The sequence below is a fragment of the Tamandua tetradactyla genome, chromosome 18 (assembly GCF_023851605.1).
Source record: "Tamandua tetradactyla isolate mTamTet1 chromosome 18, mTamTet1.pri, whole genome shotgun sequence".
In the NCBI taxonomy this organism is placed as follows: domain Eukaryota; kingdom Metazoa; phylum Chordata; class Mammalia; order Pilosa; family Myrmecophagidae; genus Tamandua; species Tamandua tetradactyla.
In genome coordinates, this window is record NC_135344.1 from 70,283,229 (window position 1) to 70,302,346 (window position 19,118).

At 37.9% G+C, this 19,118-nt stretch overlaps 1 protein-coding gene across 7 annotated transcripts in view; it reads left to right on the forward strand.

Annotated features, from left to right (window-relative positions):
• Positions 1 to 19,118, forward strand: part of ARHGAP28 (Rho GTPase activating protein 28) — a 174,015-nt gene that overhangs the window by 131,654 nt on the left and 23,243 nt on the right. For all 7 annotated transcript variants that reach the window (XM_077135936.1, XM_077135937.1, XM_077135940.1 and 4 more), the window contains 4 exons: positions 6,429 to 6,516; positions 11,270 to 11,409; positions 16,946 to 17,111; positions 17,220 to 17,311. In XM_077135936.1, coding sequence (XP_076992051.1) covers positions 6,429 to 6,516; positions 11,270 to 11,409; positions 16,946 to 17,111; positions 17,220 to 17,311 — 486 coding nt within the window. The remainder of the gene's footprint in view (positions 1 to 6,428; positions 6,517 to 11,269; positions 11,410 to 16,945; positions 17,112 to 17,219; positions 17,312 to 19,118) is intronic.

Sequence of the window (19,118 nt, forward strand, 5' to 3'; positions counted from 1 at the left end):
CCTATTTGGATTTATTCTGTCTGTAGTTCTTTGGGCTACTTAGACTTGTATATTTATGTCCTTTATGAGGATTGGGATGTTTCCCCCATTATATCCTCAACTATGTTTCCCAGCCCTTTACTCCTCTCTTTTCCTTCTGGGATACCAATGATTCTTAAATTTGTGCACTTTGTTTTACCTATCATTTCCCTGAATCCCCATTCAACTTTTTCCATCATTTTTTGCCATCTGTTGTTTTGAGTCTTCAAAGTCAATTATCTTGTCCTCTATATTACTTATTCTTTCGTCTGTCTCTTCAAATCTGCTGTTGGGCGCCTCTAGTATGTTTTTTTATTTGGTCAACAAAGTCTTTAATCTCCATGATCTCTGCTATTTTTCTATTTATTCTTTAAAATTCCTCCTTGTGTGCTTCTACTGTCTTCTTGATCTCCTTTATGTCATTTACTCTCTCACTTATTTTATTAAGTAGAGTTGTATGAACATCTTTATCTCATTAAGCAGGGCTATAGCTGTCTGCATTGGGATATGCTTAATGACTTTCTGTCTTCGTTGCATGTAAGTATCTTGATTGATTTAATTTGGGAGTTGATTTCTTTTAGTAGTCTAAGGCCTTGTGTTTGCAGAGTGGTTGTACAGCAGGGAGCAGGGCATGGAGTGGAGCAGTCAGTACAGTGATTTGTTTCAGGGCAGGTATGGGTGCAGGTTGGGGATGTTACGCTGATGTTTGTGAGTGTGGATGCCCAGCGGCCAGGGAGGATGTAGCTGTGCAGGTGCAGTGATCTGGGTGTCGTAACCCTCGTGTGCACTGGTCTAAGGCACAGGGCCCTTTGTTTGCATGCGTGGAGCTGTGGCAGCATGTCAGCGTTATGCCTTCATGGACTGGGGGCAGATGTGACCCGGCTGCACAGGTTAGCACTTTCTCAAGGCCTGGAAGTGAGGCTGAGAACTGTGCACATGCAGGGTTCTAGGACTGATGTAAAGTGCGGTTCCCAGAGTTGAATGATGGTGATTGCGGGCCCATGCGCATGCGTGGGCCTGGGAGTACCATAAACAGATGTGCTGAGCTCAGGGAGGGTGGGGTGAGGTTGTGTGACCCTGTGGGTGGGGGGCAGGGGTAGCCGAGGTATGGAGGTTAGTGCCTGCAAACTTTATGTGCTTGCAACAGTCCGTAGAGAAGAGGGATGGGGAGGTAGTACTCGGGAGGTGTGCAGGAGAGGTTGAGCTGTGCTTGGGGTGGGGGTGGGGTGCCTGGAACGCAGGGAATGGAGTGGGTGACCGGGTTCAGGTGCATGGGGTGTGGGGTGAGTTGCTGCTCATGGGGCTGTGCTGGTGATGGTAGCACACCCAAAGAATGTGGACTGGCTTACTTCCTAGTCCTGTGTTCCTGTCCGTGTACTCCTGGAGTCTCTGCGCTTCAGCACCTCTGCACCAGGCTCCAGCTTTCTGCCTCTCAGTTCCTCGGCCTCTGCAACCATGGCTGCCATCTGTGGTGCAGAAGGTTCTCCCAGGTCAGCCGCACTCCCGAATTGCCACCTCAGTCGCTCCCCCGTCCCTTCTCTAACTTTTCCTTGGAGCAGGGCTCATCTCAATCTACTCTATTCGGCCATCACTTCATCTTTTCCAAAAGGTAACTTTGGCTTGACCAATATTTTTCATTTTTTTAAATCTTTTGTCTTGTCTACACATTTAAAATGCCGTCTTTAGTAGAACTGAAATCCCCAAACAAGAATTTGTCTTTATACTGTTTTTGAAATCTTTCCGGGTAAGCGCTTCCTCATTGTTCTGTATCAAAATTTTGTTTTCTCAGAATTTTTTTCTTATGGATGAACTTCAAATAAGTCTATGGCCATCCATAAAAAAATCTTATTAGGACTTTAATAATTTCATTGAATTTAAAGATTAATGTAGGAGAAGAAATTGACATCTTAAATAATGGATCTTGCCATTAAGAAACAATGGTTGTGTCTTATTTATTTATATCTTGTATCCTTCAGTAAAATTTCAAGTTTCTTTGTCTTACACATTTTTCATTAGTTAATTCATAGAATCTTAATAGGTTTGATTGGTATTTAGATGGCAGGTTTTTTTATGATATTTTCTAGCTTGTATATAAGAAGATTAATTTGTATTTTTGTTGCAGCAGTGTCTCATATAGTTTCCTTATTGAAACTTCTTTTTTATTTCTAAGAAGTTTTTGATTTTATAATTTTTGCAGATGTCATCTGCAAATACTGTAACTTAAATAATTATTCATCTTATTCATTTTCCTTGTCTTAGGAGACTGACCACAATCATTTGTAATGTTAAATAATTATGGACATCTTTTGATAAATCATTAAGAATGATATTTATTTTAGGTTTCTCAGCTTTTTAATTGTTTTATTTTTTACCAGGAATGGAGGTTGAATTATATTAAAAGATTGTTCTGCAGCCAGAAAATGGAAATATTTTCTCTAATAGGTTAATTTAGGAAATTAAATTGATTGGTTTTTCTAGCATTGAACTACAATCTCATTGCTTGAATAAATCCTACTTTTTTAAAAAATTTTTTACATTTTTTATTTTTACTACACTGCAGAATTTGATTCATTGCCATTTTTGTTTTTTTAACCTCTAATCTAATATTCTAATGATTGGGATTGGCATATGTGTGTGTGCGCATTTGTGTATAGCTCTTTTTGCATGTGCATGTATATATATATATATGTATAGTTGTTTTTGTAGGGTTATGCTCATCTTTCTGCAAATGTATTGAGAACTCAGTATTCTGGAGTTATTTATTAAATTGCGGTGTGGAGTAAATACAGTATATAAAATGTATAATGTATAAATTTGTGGTATAATTTGTGAAATCTTCAAGGCTGGTATCTACATAGGCATAAAGCTTTGGTTAATTTTTCAGTGGATACAATTTAGGACTTATATCCTTTTCTGTTCTAGCTTGTGTGAATTTTGGTAGTGTATATTTGTTCCAGTAAGACATCCAGCTCATTTAGAATTTGAAAATATGTTATTATAAATTTATATAAATAAGTGTATATATAGAGAGAGACATTTATGTACATCCACTTATTTATGTGTATAATTTTTTAATTCTGTTTATCCCTCACTTTGTGTATTTTAATGTAATCAGAATTATAAAGTTCCTTACATCAGTTTTAAGTTTGGAAGAGTAACTAACTTTTATTAATTAAGCCTACTCTTCTCTAGTGTCTTAAATTTTTTGTTCTTTCTTGGATCTACTTGGATAATTCTTTCTAGTGTCCGGGATTATAAACATTTCATTTATTTTATTCTGTCATTTAAGGTTAAGAGTTCATCTCTGAATATTACTTTAGCTACTTTCTTGGATGTTTGGTATTTAATGCTCTTGTTGTCTTTTAACTTTTAATTTATGATTTCATATGGGATTTATTTTTTAACCCAAGATTTCATTGCATATTATATTTGAATAAATGTTAATGATTATTGTCTTTTTCATTCCAAAGTGTATTTTATTTTTGTGAGTGAATGTGGCTTATTTAAGTTCAATTTTGGGGAATTTGAAGCAGAGTGCTTGTAAGATTCAGATTTCAGGAGCAGGAGAGAAAGACAGGGACCTTATTCCTTCTATTAGTTCTAGCCCAGACAGCTTTAGGACACAGAATTATAACATGGACTCAATCAAGCCAGAGAACAAACCAAGCAGCCTGTCAGAGAGATCAGAAACCTCATCTGTGTCAATGAAATCTCCTGCAAGGAATGAACAGAACTTGGGAAGTGTTTAGTGTGGTCCATGATATGAAAGAAATACCAGCAAACGCTAGTCAAAGTCTAGTTTTAAGAAAAAACTAAAGCACATAGACTAAAATTTTGCAGTTTAGATTTTAAAATCTTATCCCTTGCTACCCATACTCTACTTTCTAATTAAGTTTGATGTAACTTGGGTAGTAGAGCAAGCTTTGGGGGAAGGAAACCACTGCCTTTTCTGTGCCACTAGTGGGAGAAACTCTTGGGGTCTAGCACATACAGAGAAACAGCACAATGCTGTGATAAGCCAGGAAAGATTGTTTTAAATGAGGGTGGTCTTTATGTTTGAAATAAAGTAGCCAATAATTTAAAAAATGACACTAGTCTTAATATGCTTTGTAGTGGGTGAATAGATGTTTTAAAACCACATACGCCAAATATCTAGCCTTTTCTCTCAAATGCTGTACTTCCGAACTAAGAGACAATTTACAGACTACTTTCGCTTTGTCACCCCCATGCTTTAACAAATGAGTGTTCTTTTGGTTTGGGTTTCAGTTTTGCTTTGTTTTGTTTTTCATCCCCTTTTGTGCTGTGTTTCAGCTCCTCTGTCTGGTTTTCCACAGCCTTCTATAATTTTAGCCAGCCCTCCTGACTAATTTATTTCTCATATTTTTCTAACACCTTGGTTCTTCTCCTGGCAAACCAGTCTCTCCACGGTCTGCTGGAGCTGAAATGTTTCGGATATTTCCATAACTAAAATTTCTACTTTCATTTCTTGTTTGAATACTTTTGCCTATCTCTTCCACCTTTCTAAGTCCTTCCGTCATTCCTGATTCCAGCTCAGGTTCACCCACCTCTTCAGTGGAAACCTTCTTGGTGATATCCGTCCTCTCCAATGCTCTTCCTGTAACACTTAAAATTTGCATTAGAGAAATTAACTCTTAACTATGATTGCCTTTTAACAATGCTCCATTGTGTGTTCTCTGTTATATTCTAAGTAACCAGAGGACAACTCAAACCTCAACTTCACTCTGAAAAGTCCCAGAATAATTCACATTACAGAGAGCCAGGCACTCATTAAGTACAATAGGCTGGCTGTGGGTCAGTTAACTCATCGCATGGACACTTCTCCATTTTGCAGATTAAAATAAGTGAAATTCGGTAAGCTTAGTATCCAAACCATCAGCTTCAAGCCCTGAGCAAGCAAAATATCCCAATTTTCAGAAATGTTCTCTCCTATAGTTGTTTTATTTCACGGATTGACAAATCATTTCTCTGTTGAAAAACTTAAGGAAACCACTGAGAAGTTATCAATAGCTATTTAGGAATTGTGTGCACCGTTAACCTTTACTCTGTAGCAGTATTTGGAGCCACTAAAAATTTGTCTGACAATAAGCAACATGGTCCTAGACCACCTTTGTTTTTTCTTTTTCTTAACAATTATAAGAATTGGGTGTTTTCAGAATTGACAGTATATTCACATCTTGTTTACACTGTTAGAAGTATGTCATGTCCTTTAAAACCAGTAGGTAGAAAGAAAGCATATGGCTCAGAATCTGAGACTCCCTTGTGCAATTTAGGTAAACATAAAGGATCTTTCACAAAACAGGTATCCAGTTACTGCTAAATAAATATGCAAATAAAGAAAGAAACAGCAGTGGACTATGGGGAGAAAAGATCTCTAGCCTCAAACCAGATTTCAGTGTGAAAGCATGTGAAACGTTTTTTATGGAATAGCAGGTTTCACCCTCACACATTTTCACAGATAATAACTCCCACATTAAAATTTACATTTGTGGGTATGGCAGGATTTGTGTATAAACTTCTTACTAGTATTTATCCAAACTTGTGTAGTAAATTACTGTGCGGGGCTCTATAAAAATAGATCACTCAATTTGGATAATATCACAGGACAGTTCATTGTTTTGACAGGATCTCAATGAAGGAAATATCAAATTAATTGAAAGGGGAAAATGAACTAGAAAAGATACTTAATATTTTGGTGGTTATTATTATTCTGTATTTGGCAGTGATAAAGTTAATATGTTATAATAATATTATTAATGGTGTCTTACTCTTATGTAGTATTTACAGTGTGCCAGTAAGTGTTCTATGTGATTTTTAAAGAATAAATGATTCAGTCTTCATAACAGCCCCTTGAAATGTGTTCTGTTATCATCTCCAGTCTACAGAGGAAGACACTAAGCAACTGAGAACTCCATTTACTTGCTCAATCAGTGGTAGAGCCAGCATCAGAACCCAAGCAGCCCAGCTTCGTCTAGCTATGCCATCACTCAGAGTTTAAGAACAAAATGTGTGACCAACTGCATCCAGAATAATGAATGATAATACAGTAACCAGAATAATGAATGATAATATAATAATCATCAAATTATGTGACAATCAAGCACTGAAATTTCTACCTTAGGGAAAGGTACTGGCAACAAATACATAAGACCCAAGGCGTCCAGTTATTTTGACCTTAACATAGTTACCTTTTGAGAAATATGTGTGAGCTGTACAGGTCTGAAATGAATGCAGACTAAGAAAAGAAAGGAAACCAGAAACAGGCCTTTTATTAAATCACGAGTTTCTTTTTGTGAAAAGAACTTGTATACTGCAGGAAAGAAGTAAGACTGAAACGTGGGGTAGCTTGTATTTACGATAAATTTTTCTGCTCATCTTCCCTTGCCCCACAGTCCATACTCGAGACTCTTCCAGATATACCAGTTCATTCCAATGGATCACCAGACCCCAGACAGAAGCCAGGTCAGAATGCTGTGAGAGGTGAGTGAGATGACCTCCTATTGAACTTAAGTTGTGTCTTCTCTCTTTTGACTTTGGCACTCGGTTCACTTAGCAGTGAATTTCTAAAAGCAATAAGGTAGTTGTGTTTTCCTCCCTGTTAGGATTCTATCATTTCCAACACTCATTTCCTCCCACCTACCTCCAGATGCCCCATTCTGTCACAGACAAACAAGATTAATTGTACCAAATTGGAAGCAGAATATTTTCCTCCATCACTACCACCATATCATTTAGAAACCATTCACTTGGGTAGTGTCCTTGATTTCTCTGGGGCCTTTTTCACAAGCAATCTGGATCTACTTAAGAGTTAAAAACTAGGCAGTAGGCCATCTCCAAGAATCCCTCATTACTACTCAGATTTGTGCAGCACTGAAGCAATTTGGGGCATGCATACAAGTTTATAGCATTTGGTTTGTTTTTTTTTCAGTGAAATGTGTTTATTTTCCACCCCTCTAACCTTTTTAATACAGAGCTTGTTGAAGACTGGTAACAAATGATCATATACTGTTTAACAGACTGATAATGTGAAGCGTACTCAAAGAAGAAAGGTGTTTTACTTCTGTATTTAAAGATTTATTTCTTGTTTGTCTATAGGTTCCTTTAAAAATACAATGCCAAGCATGCAGGCTATTAAAGCCACATTTTGTCAGTGATAGCACCTTAGCAGGAGGCTTCTTTTGTATTATTTTTTCTTAGCACAATTCTTTCTTTGAAATACAAAATAGGATTGGTCAATATGAATCAAAAAGCAGAAGGAAAACAGAAAACCTCTGTGCAATAGAAATTTTATGAATTTGAAGGAAATATTCTCTTTCAGAGGAATACTGAAATTATTTTAAAAGATTAAGATGAAAACAAATGCTATCAATTTTATCTTGAATATGCCTAAGTCTCATACTGGCTTATGCCTATATTCATTTGACTTAGGAAAGGTCCAGAAATTCTTAGTATCCTTCACTGTTCTTCAGCCCTTGTCCTCCTTTACCCATGCATACAAATATATCATCCATCATATATTTTTAGCTCTGTGCATCTTAATCGAATTTGGAATATAATTGTTAAAAACAGTAGAATGCATCTTGGCAGTTTTTGCACTTTTGTGAACTTCAGGAATTAACTCTACCTCAAAAATCAGGTCCAATTTGTATAGCTTCCCAGGAATCTGGACATACTGTTAAGCTAAAGTTCAACTGAATCAAATCTAACTGTTGCTATCCTCATGTAGCTTCATGGCTCTTCTGTAAGTGCTGGCCTCACCAGAACCAACTCTTACTATCTCCTGCCTTGTTAGCTTCCTATAAAAGTGGGTGTCCAGATTCCATTGTACCTCTTTATATTATCAGTCCTCTATTACTTCTTTGTTTACTACTCTGCCTGAGAACCACTGAATTGCCTCTTTTAACTGTTGGAAATTCATCTAGAAAACTATTGCCTTGCACTGGACTTGATCTTATATTTTGCTAGTACTTAATCCCCCCCAGCAAAGACACATTTCTTGTCTTTGCTTTTTCTCTGACCTTGGTATTTTGTCTGCTCTTTTTAGCTCCCATCTTTCTGAGATAAATATTGTTGCCTTTGCCTCTTGCATAAAATCGCTGTTACTTTGAAGAGCTTCTATCTTTAATGATTTTGAAGCTAAGGAAAGTCCAAATCAAGTTGTCATCAAGGCAATGCTTTCTTCCCTGTAGCATTCTTGTGTTTTAGCCCATAAGCTGCTGGATTTCAAAATACCAGAATGGGAATCATTTCTATAAAGGGAATTTGATAAGTTACAAGTTTCCAGTTCTAAGCCTATAAAAATGTCCAAACAAATGTCCAGGAAAGATACCTTAATTCAGGGAAGACCAATAGGTCTAGAACACCTCTGTCAGCTGGGAAATCACATGACTGGCACCTGCTGGTCCCTTGCTCCTGGGTTCTGTTGTTTTCAGCCTCTGTTCCTGTGGGGATTCCTCACTTTGCTTCTCCAGGGCTGGCTTTCATCTCTCGGCTTCTCTTGGCTTTCTCTAGTTTCTGGCTTGCTTAACATCTCATGATGACATCTGCTGGCCTTCAAGCATCTCCAAACATCTGTGTCTCTATTCTCCAAGTGTCAGCATCTGTGTCAGCTCTGGGCTGTATTGGCTCTGAGGCTTCTTCTCCAAAATGTTTCCTCTTTTAAAGGAACCCAGTAAACTAATTAAGACCAGCTGGAATGGGTGGAGTCACATCTCCATTTAATCAAAAGATCATACCCACAGTTGAACATGTCATAGCTCCATGGAGATAATCTAATCAAAGGTTTCTGCCTTACATTATTGGATCAGGGTTAAAATAAACAGCTGCCCCCACAAGATTGAATTAGGATTAAAACACAGTTTTTCTGGGGGACATAATACTTTCAGACCTGAACACCTCGGTCCTGGGCTCCTCTGCCTCTTGACAGTGCACGTGGAGACCTCTCCTTGCCTCTCCCTCCTCTTCTGGATTCCATTGACTCTCAGCATATGGCTGCTCCCTCTAGCTTTGCAGGGTTCGATTTTTAACTGAGCCTCTTCCTCAAGACTGCTGGCTGTCTAGGTGGGCTCTGTGTGGAATTTCAGGTCGTCATAGGAAATCGGCCTCTTCAGGCCATATCTTTGTGATTTCTGGAGATTTTCCCTAAATATGTACACCTTTCTCTTAAACAACAGAGCCTGTGCTTTCAGCATGAGCTTTAAAAATCAAAGAATTTAAGCTGTTGAAAATATTCCAGAATTGCTTGTGATGTTGGTTATACAACTTTGTGAATAAACTAAAAACTCTTGCATTGTTTACTTTAAATAGGTTAATTATATGGTATATAATTATATCTAAATAAAGCTGTTATTTAAAAAGTATAGAAGAGAAGGGATTTGCTAGGAATTATTCCTTGACATTCTATTTACTGCCTGTTCCAGCCCACTTTGTGAAGCTCTTGGGTTGGTTGCAGTCCTAAGACCAAACAACACACTAGGCAGAGAGTTAGGCCTGGATTTTATTGGGACTTATCAACAGGAGAAGATCTTTCCTGGTGGCAGCCACGTGGAAAGTGGAAGCCAGCATTCTGCAAAGGGCGGGGAGTGCAAAGGTTATGGCTTACAAGTGTTTAGGATAAACACATTCCCCAAGGTGTGAGAACAAAGTTTCCGGTGGGTCTTGTGACACAGGGATCTGTGGTTTGTTATCAACTGTGATCAAGGCAAGGGAATTTTAATGATTTGATTATACTATCTGTGCATTCTCTGGCATTGTTTATGATACTATCTGTACATTCTTCCCTCTCCTACCAGCCACCCCCTCTCCCCCAGGGAGATCTAAAGAGCTTTAACTTCAGTTCTGGTGATTGTAGATGGTGTGTGCAGTAACTCATTCTCAATATGAAGGTGGAGGGCTGGGGGTGAGCCCTGGGGTCTATACTCCCCTACTATTTTTGTTCAAATCAGGCTGCTGGAAATGCTCTCCAAAGAATCTGTTCATAGATCCCTAGGAAGTCAGGAGATTGCCTAAAAGTCTATTTTCCTCTGTTTTGAAAGCATTGCCTTGATGACAACTTGATTTAAAGGGCGAAAATCATAATTCTCCCACTGTCTTTTTTTTTTTTCGCATGGGCAAGCACCAGGAAAGGAACCCAGGTCTCTGGCATGGTAGGCGAGAACTTTGCCACTGAGCCACCAGGGTCCCTCCTCTCCCATTGTCATTTTATAGCTCTTACTATATCTATTTATTATGTTCTTGATTGGTATTTTTAAATTGTTTTAATCTGCTGATTTATGAATATCTTCATTTAACTTTTAGTGCATGATTAAGTAGGTCTTTGATTATTTCTGCTTTTTAACCTTTTTTGTTGTATTTGATTGTCCTCTCATCATTGTCTATAGGAGAGGGGTAAAGAGAATGACTTCTGTTTATTTAATCAAATAATTCTGTACATTAAGTATTAACAATTTTTTCAGGCAACGAAACAAGATGATATACCAAAATCTTTGTCAGAAAGCAGAGATTTGGATTGCTCAAATGCCTTCTGAGTTTACTTGTTTTTGGTCAAAGAATCTATTGTCTTAACTTTCAAATTACCATGAAGAAAAATATTTATATAGATATTCCTTGTAATTTATTCAGCTCATTCTTTTTTTTTCTTTTTCTTTTATTGCAGTAACATATATTTAACATAGAATTTGCCATCTTAACCTGAGCTCATTTTTAATGTATATCATACAAGATCATGTAAGCAATATCAAATTATAGGAATTCAGGTTAATTCACCTGAACATATCTAGTAGGAAAACCAGATCGAATCTGAACAAATCTTAAGAGGCAAATATTTTGCAGTTCGGAAAAAAAGATAAGAGGAATTAAATTTGGGAGAAATTTTTGTGGGAACCCCTCTCCTCCTCTGTTCCCTAAGAGAGGCAGATTTGGGTCTAAATGGACTTAATTTTAATATCATGAGACTAATCCTCATTGACTTTTATGACAGAGATCTAAAATTAAAAAATGAGATTAAAAGAAAGTTTGCTTGGATAATGTGATAGAAATTCAATCAAATGAAGCCTGATCATAATGTATTGTTGTTATCTGAAATCCACTGGGGAAATCTGATGCTTTTCCTTGGATTTAAACTTCCTAATGTGCTTATAGCTTAATTTGTGGATATTTTGTGCTTATTTTCTAGGTACTAGTATTGATTGACTAAATGGCATAGTAAATGCTCTACATCTTGTGTTTTTTTCAGATGGTTATCTGGAAAAGAGTGTTTCACCGCAGGCTGAAGAACTGTCCTTTGATGTATCTTATTCAGAAATGGTTACAGAGGCTCCCAAAATAAGTAAATTTAAGAAGTCAGATCTTAAGAAAGAAGACTATTCTTTAACCGTAAGTAAAATCTTTCATATTGTTCCATTAGTTTCCTGTGACTTCTCCACAAGACAAAAGCAGGTTTTACACAAGGGGGAAGAGAAAATGAGACAAAATAAAGTTTCAGTGGCTGAGAGATTTCAAACAGAGTTAAGAGGTTATGCTGGAGGTTACTCTTGTGCATTATACAGATATCCCTTTTTAGTTTATGGTGTATTGTAGTGGGTGGAGGGAAGTACCTGAAACCGTTGAGCTGTGCTCCAGTAGCCTTGATTCTTTTTGATTATTTTTTTGTTTTGTGGTTTTTTTTTTATTAGTAAAAGCAATCAACATACAATGCAAACATTCTTAACATACAAACATTCCATACTTGGTGTGCAATCAGTGGCTCACAATATCATCGCATAGTTGTATATTCATCACTGTGATCATTTCTCAGGACATTTACATCATTCTGGAAAAAGAAATAAAAAGAAAAAAGAAAAAACTCCTACATACCATACCCCTTACCCCTCCCTCTCATTAACCACTAATATTTCCCTCTACCCAATTTATTTTAACATTTGTTCCCCTAATATTTATTTATTTGTAATCCATATTTTTTACTCATCTGCCCATACCATAATTAAAACGAGCACCAGAATAAGGTTTTCACAACCACACAGTCACTTTGTGAAAGCTGTATCATTATACAATCAGCTTTAAGAAACATGGCTCCAGTAACCTTGATTCTTGAAGAAGATTGTATAAAGATAAAACATTTACAGTGTGACTTTGTGGTTAGCTTCTCCCTTATAGTAATAAGTTTCATAAAAACAAATGCTTCTGAGTAGCCTCTTTGATGCTCAGATGTGGCCTCTCTCTCTCTCTAAGCCCAACCCTGCAAAAAAAATGTTGCCCTCCGCCTTACGTGGTACAAGCCATTCAGGGGTGAAAATCTCCCTGACAACCTGGAGCATGACTCCTGGGCATGAGTCTGGCCCTGGCACTGTGGTATCTACTATGCCTTCCTGATGAAAAGGGTAAAGAAGTGTAATAAAATAAGGCATCAGTGGCCAAGAGAGATCAGATAGAGTGAGAGGCTATTCTGGCTGCTGCTCTGATGCAAGCTTCAGTTAGATGGTGCTAATTGCCATGGCTTGCTAAACCCCAATCAGCATCATTCCTTCTCTTAAGAACACCTAGGGCTCAAACTGAAATGCTGTAAAAGTTTCATCCACTAGGTTTGCTTTCCTGGAACATATAATTCCAAGAGGGTTCCCGGGTCAGATGGGTCCTGAGGCCTAGAGCTCCTTCTGTGTGGACACCCTTTCTCAACATTAAAGATGTCACAAAGCAGGCATTCCCCAAAGATCCCAGTGGAGTGGGAGAAGGACTAAAGGAGGAGGAGGAGTTATAAGAGAGAAGATGGGATTTAGCAGATGAATATGACTGCTGAATCACTATATTAATATTCCTTCTAGTCGCCAGTGTTATGGAGCAATTAGACAGAAATAACTGAGATAATGGAATGGTAGCCCATGACAAGCTGGGATCTGTTCTGTAACTACTCGTTGAAGTGTACTTGGAGGGGCATGTAGAGCTATAGATTTCATTGTCCTGAAAGACTCATTATGTGTTTCTAGGAAATTATGTCTTGAACACTCAACATAGCGTTTACGTTGCTTTGATTTATTTGCTACTCAGTAAATGCAGTTTTGAAGTGTTCGTAATGTGGAGTCCTGAATTTTCTGTGTTGATCAGAGCTGGAGGCACAATGGGCTTGGGTTGTCTCACAGTTAAAGGAATCAGTTGCCAAATACAGGGAGAGCTTTTGCACCAGGCAGCCTGGGTCATTTCCAGAGAACCCCACACCCACAGCTTGTTGGAGAGGAGGTGGGAGCAGGAGCGACCTGTAAGACTCACCTACCTGAAAGGCACTGGGTGTTCCAGTGGGAAGTGGATCCATAGGACTACTGTTTTATAGCCGAGGAAACTGAAGCCCAGAGTGGCTAAGAAACAGGTGGCAGAAAGTGTGCAAACTCCAAACCTACGGGTTTTGTCTGCTGGTGTTTAAGCAGACAGTCTCTGTGCTGAAGGGCGGAGAGAGAGTTCTGAATTCAGGGGAAGTCCCTCTGAATCGTTAGAGAAGAATCATTCAAAAGTGGGCAGTGAATCCCAGGTCTGCTCCTCCGAATCATCTCCTCCTGGGCTTTGGCTCAGTTGGGTTGCAGGCCAGCCTCACACAAGAAACTCTGCATTCGATTTAGGACATGGTAATTGCTCAAGAAGTCATTGTGGTTCTTGTTTATATTGTCATTGTTAGGTATCATTGTGTCCTCGTTTTCCACTTGTGAGACAAGTAACTCACAATGGGTTGAGTTAATGAGAGAAATTTATTGGCTCATAGTTTCAGAGGCCAGAAGCATTCTTTCTCTCCTGTCTGTAATAGCTGACTTGCTGCAAATCCTTGGGTTCCTTGGCTTTCCCATCACATGTCAATGCCCTCACCCCTTTCTTCTTGGGTTCCTGCTGACCTCTGGCTCCCAGCTCCTCATAGCTTTTTTTTTATGAGGTCTCCAGTAACAGGATTAAGACCCAATTCAGGTAGCTGCTCCCTAACTAAAAATAGCATACTCAAAGGTTCCTATTTCCAGTGGGTTCACACCCACAGTAATGTGATTAAGATTACAAGCTTGCGTTTTCCTGGGATACATAGCTCAGTCAGTCTGCTACACATTGTTACTTGCTCTTAGAAAAAAGATAAAATAGCTAAAAATTTAATAGCACACGTATGCCACAGACTATATCTTACATTTACTTTTAAATACTTAGGGCTCTAAGTATTTAACAACATTCAACAATTGTTGAATGAATGAGTAGTTGAAAAACTCCAAGGAGGCTCTAATTTAGAGAAACTCAGTAGATAATATTTATTTAAAGCTTTGTGATTTAAATTCTGTATAAGAATTTTTTAATACCAGGTTGATGATAGCAAAATATATCTGGATATTATACAGGAACAATATCTGGCTTTTAAAATGTCTTGCTGATTAGATTCTTCACAATATTTCTAAATTATTAAGATTTTTTTTGTGGTTGCTACTGTTCTTGAAGGTTTTTTTTCTTCCAAGTGTGGAAATGGAGAATATAATGATATCATTGTCTTCAAAATGCTAGTAGCATTATTTGAAACTTTCAGTGGCTTTTGCTTTTTTAAGGATATTTTGCATCATCTGCTTCTCGCCTCTGAAACTATGAACCAATAGATTTCTCTCATTAACTCAACCCATTGTGAGTTACTTATCTCGGCAGCCTGGAAAACAAGGACACAATGATACCTAACAACAATATAAACAAGAACCACAGTGATTTCTTGAGCAATTACCATGTCCTAAATCCAAGGGTAGAATAACTCAGTGATCAGTTTCAGTTAGGAGGTTACCAAGAGTCTTTTAAAAGTATGCAATGCAGAATAGGTGGTGCCTGTTAAGGTTTGACTGATGCTCCCTGCCTCCCCCCGCCCCTGAAAAAAAAACACACACACCAAACATATTTCTAAAGCTTTAATGGACATGCTGTTTCCCTGACTGAGTGTATCATATGAAATCCAGGCAGTAAGTGCCAGGCAGGTGCATTCCATGTAGTTCCTGGTCAGGCAGCACAATGGCAGCACAGAAGTGACCTTCCGAGATGGCTGTTTTCACAGTTGTGATGTGCAGTGGTACAGTATATGTCTCAGGCCACTCTTGTTTCCATTTTAGCACAGTGTTGATCTGCAAGTGTCTTTTGGTTTGGTTTTGTTTTACTTTTTTTTTTTTAAACCTGAACTTTCTTAACATATGAACATTCCATTTTGGGTATATTATCAATGACCCATGATATCATCACATAGTTGTATATTCATCACCATGATCATTTCTTAGAACATTTGCATCACTCCAGAAAAAGAAATAAAAAGATAAAAGAAAAAAACTCATACATTCCATACTCCTTACCTCCCTCTCATTGACCACTAGTATTTCTGTCTACCCAATATATTTTTATCTTTATTCCCCCTAATTTTTTTCTATACCCCCTTACCACTCCCTTTCATTGATCATTAGTATTTCAATCTGACTTATTTTAAGATTTGTTCCCCCATTATTTATTTGTTTTTAATCCACATGTTTTACTCATCTGTCTATACTGTAGATACCGTAGATAAAACCAGACATAAGGTTTTTGCAATCACACAGTCACATTGTGAAAGCTATATCATTATACAAAATCTCGTCAAGAAGCATGACTACTGGAACACAGCTCTACAGTTTCAGGCACTTTCATCTAGCCTCTCTAACATACCTTAAACTAAAAAAAAAAAAAAGAGATATCTATGTAATGTGTAAGAATAACCTGCTGGATAAACTCTCAACTCTGAACTCTCTCAGCCTCTGACACTTCATTTTATCTCATTTCTCTCTTCTCCTTTTTGGTTGAGAATGTTTTCTCAATCCCTTAATGCCGAGTCCCAGCTCATTTTAGGATTTCTGTCCCATGTTACCAGGGAGAGTTACACCCCTGGAAGTCATGTCCCATGTAGAGTGGGGGAGGGCAGTGAGTTTGCTTGCCATGTTGGCTGAGAGAGAGAGGTCACATCTGAGCAACAAAAGAGGTTCTTTGGGTGTATCATAGGTCTAATTTTAAGTACACTCAGAACCTCTTTTGTTGCTCAGATGTGACCTCTCTCTCTCAGCCAACTCTTAGGTCTAATTTTAAGTAAGCTTAGCCTATCCTTTGCAGGGATATGTTTCAGATGTGCAAACCCCAAGATCAAGGGCTAGGCCTATTAACTTGGTTATCCCTACTGCTTGTGAGAATGTCAGGAATTCTCCAAATGGGGAAGTTGAATTTTTCCCTGTTCTCGCCATTCCCCCAAGGGGACTTTGCAAATATTTCTTTATTCACTGTTCAGATCACTCTGGGATTTATCAGGGCATCACTCTGGACAAACCTACAAAATCTTATGCCCTATTAAAGGTTCCATGTACTTATGGTGTTCAATTAAACTGTCCGTATAAGGTGCATTAAGAAATTCACTAGTCAAATATATAAATGTTGTACCAAATAAACATTTTTTTGCTTTAGTTTCATGCATAAGTTAAAATTTTGAAATATGAATTACTATCTATTTTCAACACCCTGCAATATTGACATTCCTTTGTTCTTCCTCATGCAAGAACATTTTTTTAATTTGTACATTTAGTCACTATCATTGGACACTCTAGGCATTCTTAGATTATACCATCTCAGTCTTTATCATCTATCTTTCCTTCTGGTTTCATATGTGCTCCCAGCCCTTCTCCCTCTACCATTCTTACATTCAGCTTCATTCAGTGTACTTACATTATCGATCTGCAAGTGTTTTAAATATTTATTTTGATAGCTTTCTGTGTTACAGCATGCTCTTCAGATATTTTTTGCAAATAATTTTTTTTTTTGCTGTACAAATTTAGAATGTCCAGTGGCCCTTGAATAAAGGTCTAGAAATTTTCCCTTTGTTATAATAAATAAATATCTTAAATATGTATTTTAGAAATTTATTGTTCAGAAAACCAGATTTGGCTTAACCGAAGCAGGAGATCTGTCTGTTGAGGACATGAAAAAGATCCGGCATCTCTCTCTGATTGAATTGACTGCCTTTTTTGATGCCTTTGGAATTCAACTGAAAAGAAACAAAACAGAAAAAGTAAAAGGAAGAGGTAATGAAAAAGACCACTTTCTTTTGATTTTAGCACAAAACAAATTGGGATATACTGCCACTTTGTTCTGATTCTCCTTCTTTCTCCCTTTGCTATTTTACAATGAAGACAGTGGCATTTTTGGTGTTCCACTTACAGTCCTGTTGGAGAATGATCGAAAGAAGGACCCTGGAGCCAAAGTTCCCCTTGTATTGCAAAAAGTGAGTAGAGCGCAAATGAATGAAGACTCAGTAGAGTCTCTGCTGGTGATTTGGTGCTTTGTAAACCCACTAATGAATGTTCTTTAGTTAAAAAGATGCTAAAGCCCTGTTAGACTTAGGCCTCCTGTTTAGGCATCCCATAGACCCCACAAGCACTGGGACCAGTTGGCCCTCATAGGCCCTTTTAGAACTTCTTACATTGGCCACAAAAGCATCGGGTGATAGGTGTAAAAGCTCTGTTACATGGCTTCCTTTGGCTGTTTTTATTTTTTAGTATTTTAGTAAGTCTTACTTGTGTGCAAGTATGTGTGAGTATATTTGATTACTTACGAGGATAAAAGATCACCTTATGTTATTGGCAATAGGTTCACTGTTTACAGAAATATCTACTGAGATATAGTATAGGTTAGGTGACTTTAAAATGTGTACTTGTAATCATTTATGAATTTTCCAAACAAAGCTTCATAAAGTCTAAAAATCAGCTTATTTTAATGTTTTTTCAGGCATGACTGGGAAAGCAGGGCACATTTAGATAAGGGAAACATTCTGCTGGAAGGGAGTTGGGAAAACGACACTGTCTAAAGTAAGATAGGTGCATATCTACCTGGTCATCGTTACTGATTTGCTTTCAAGTCACGTGTTTTTTTTTCACAGCCAGCGGTTTACACTGGTTTATTACATCAGAGTGCATGGCACAATTAAAATGTCAAGCTCTAAACACCAATCTTGTTGAATTTTAGAATGAGTTTTTAAGTAATGTATGAAAATATTGCCTGAGGAAGCATGCACCTCATTCACACTAACAACCCTATATCTCTCTTCTACCTTCCTATTTTGTGTACCCTTGAACAACTCCTCAAGTCAGATGACTGATGGCTGGCAGTGGGAGCTGGGAGGGTGACAACCAGGAGCCAGAGATGCTGGTGCCATGCCTTGTGCCCAGGTGCCTTCCATGGAGCACCTCCTTGGCACAGGGCTGGACCTGTGCCGTCCATGTAATATCACAAGTGGCGGCACTGAGCAGCCTCAGGAGGTTGGTGTTATCTCTCTTTTACTGATGAGGCCACAGAGGCACAGGAGGGTCCAGTAACTTAGCTGGAAACTTGGTAGGCAGTGGATCCAAAGCCCATGGAGATGCCAAGAATCTTTTTCCTACCTTGAATTAAAACCAGAATTATGCCCTTCCTTATTTAGGTAAAGGACAGTGTTTGGTGAAAATCCATGAAATCTGAGGTTGAGAATTTTTGATAGAAGAATTAATATTTTCTGTGTAGGTGCAAAAAAATCTAGTGCTCCTAACAAATATAAGTTCTGTAAATGCTATTTAAATCAAATCTGGATTTATCTCACATTAGCAACGTAAGACATGTTCACTCTCATTACAACTAATTTTAGTTGTTCCTCATTTAAGATAACTTGAGGTGCTACTGTTCCATTTTTATGGAATAGTCTTTTCTGTGGATGTGATTCTTCCTCCTAAATATCTATTTCTCTCCATTCCTAAAAGGACTGCCTTAGTTACAGCTTACCATCACTTCTTGAAGGAAGGGAAAATAGCATCACTTCTGGATCCCCAGCTTACTGTGTGTGACCTTTGGGCAGTTACTTATCCTCTTGTGCCTCAGTCTCCTTAGCTGTAGAATGGGGATAATATTGGTACCTCCATCATAGGATTGTTCCAAAGATTAAATGAGTTAATGTATGTAATGCACTGAGAATAGTACCTGAGACACAAGTAAGTGTATAATAAATGCTAACATTTATGATTATTTTCACCACCGTCACCATGACAGGTCATGAGAGTTGC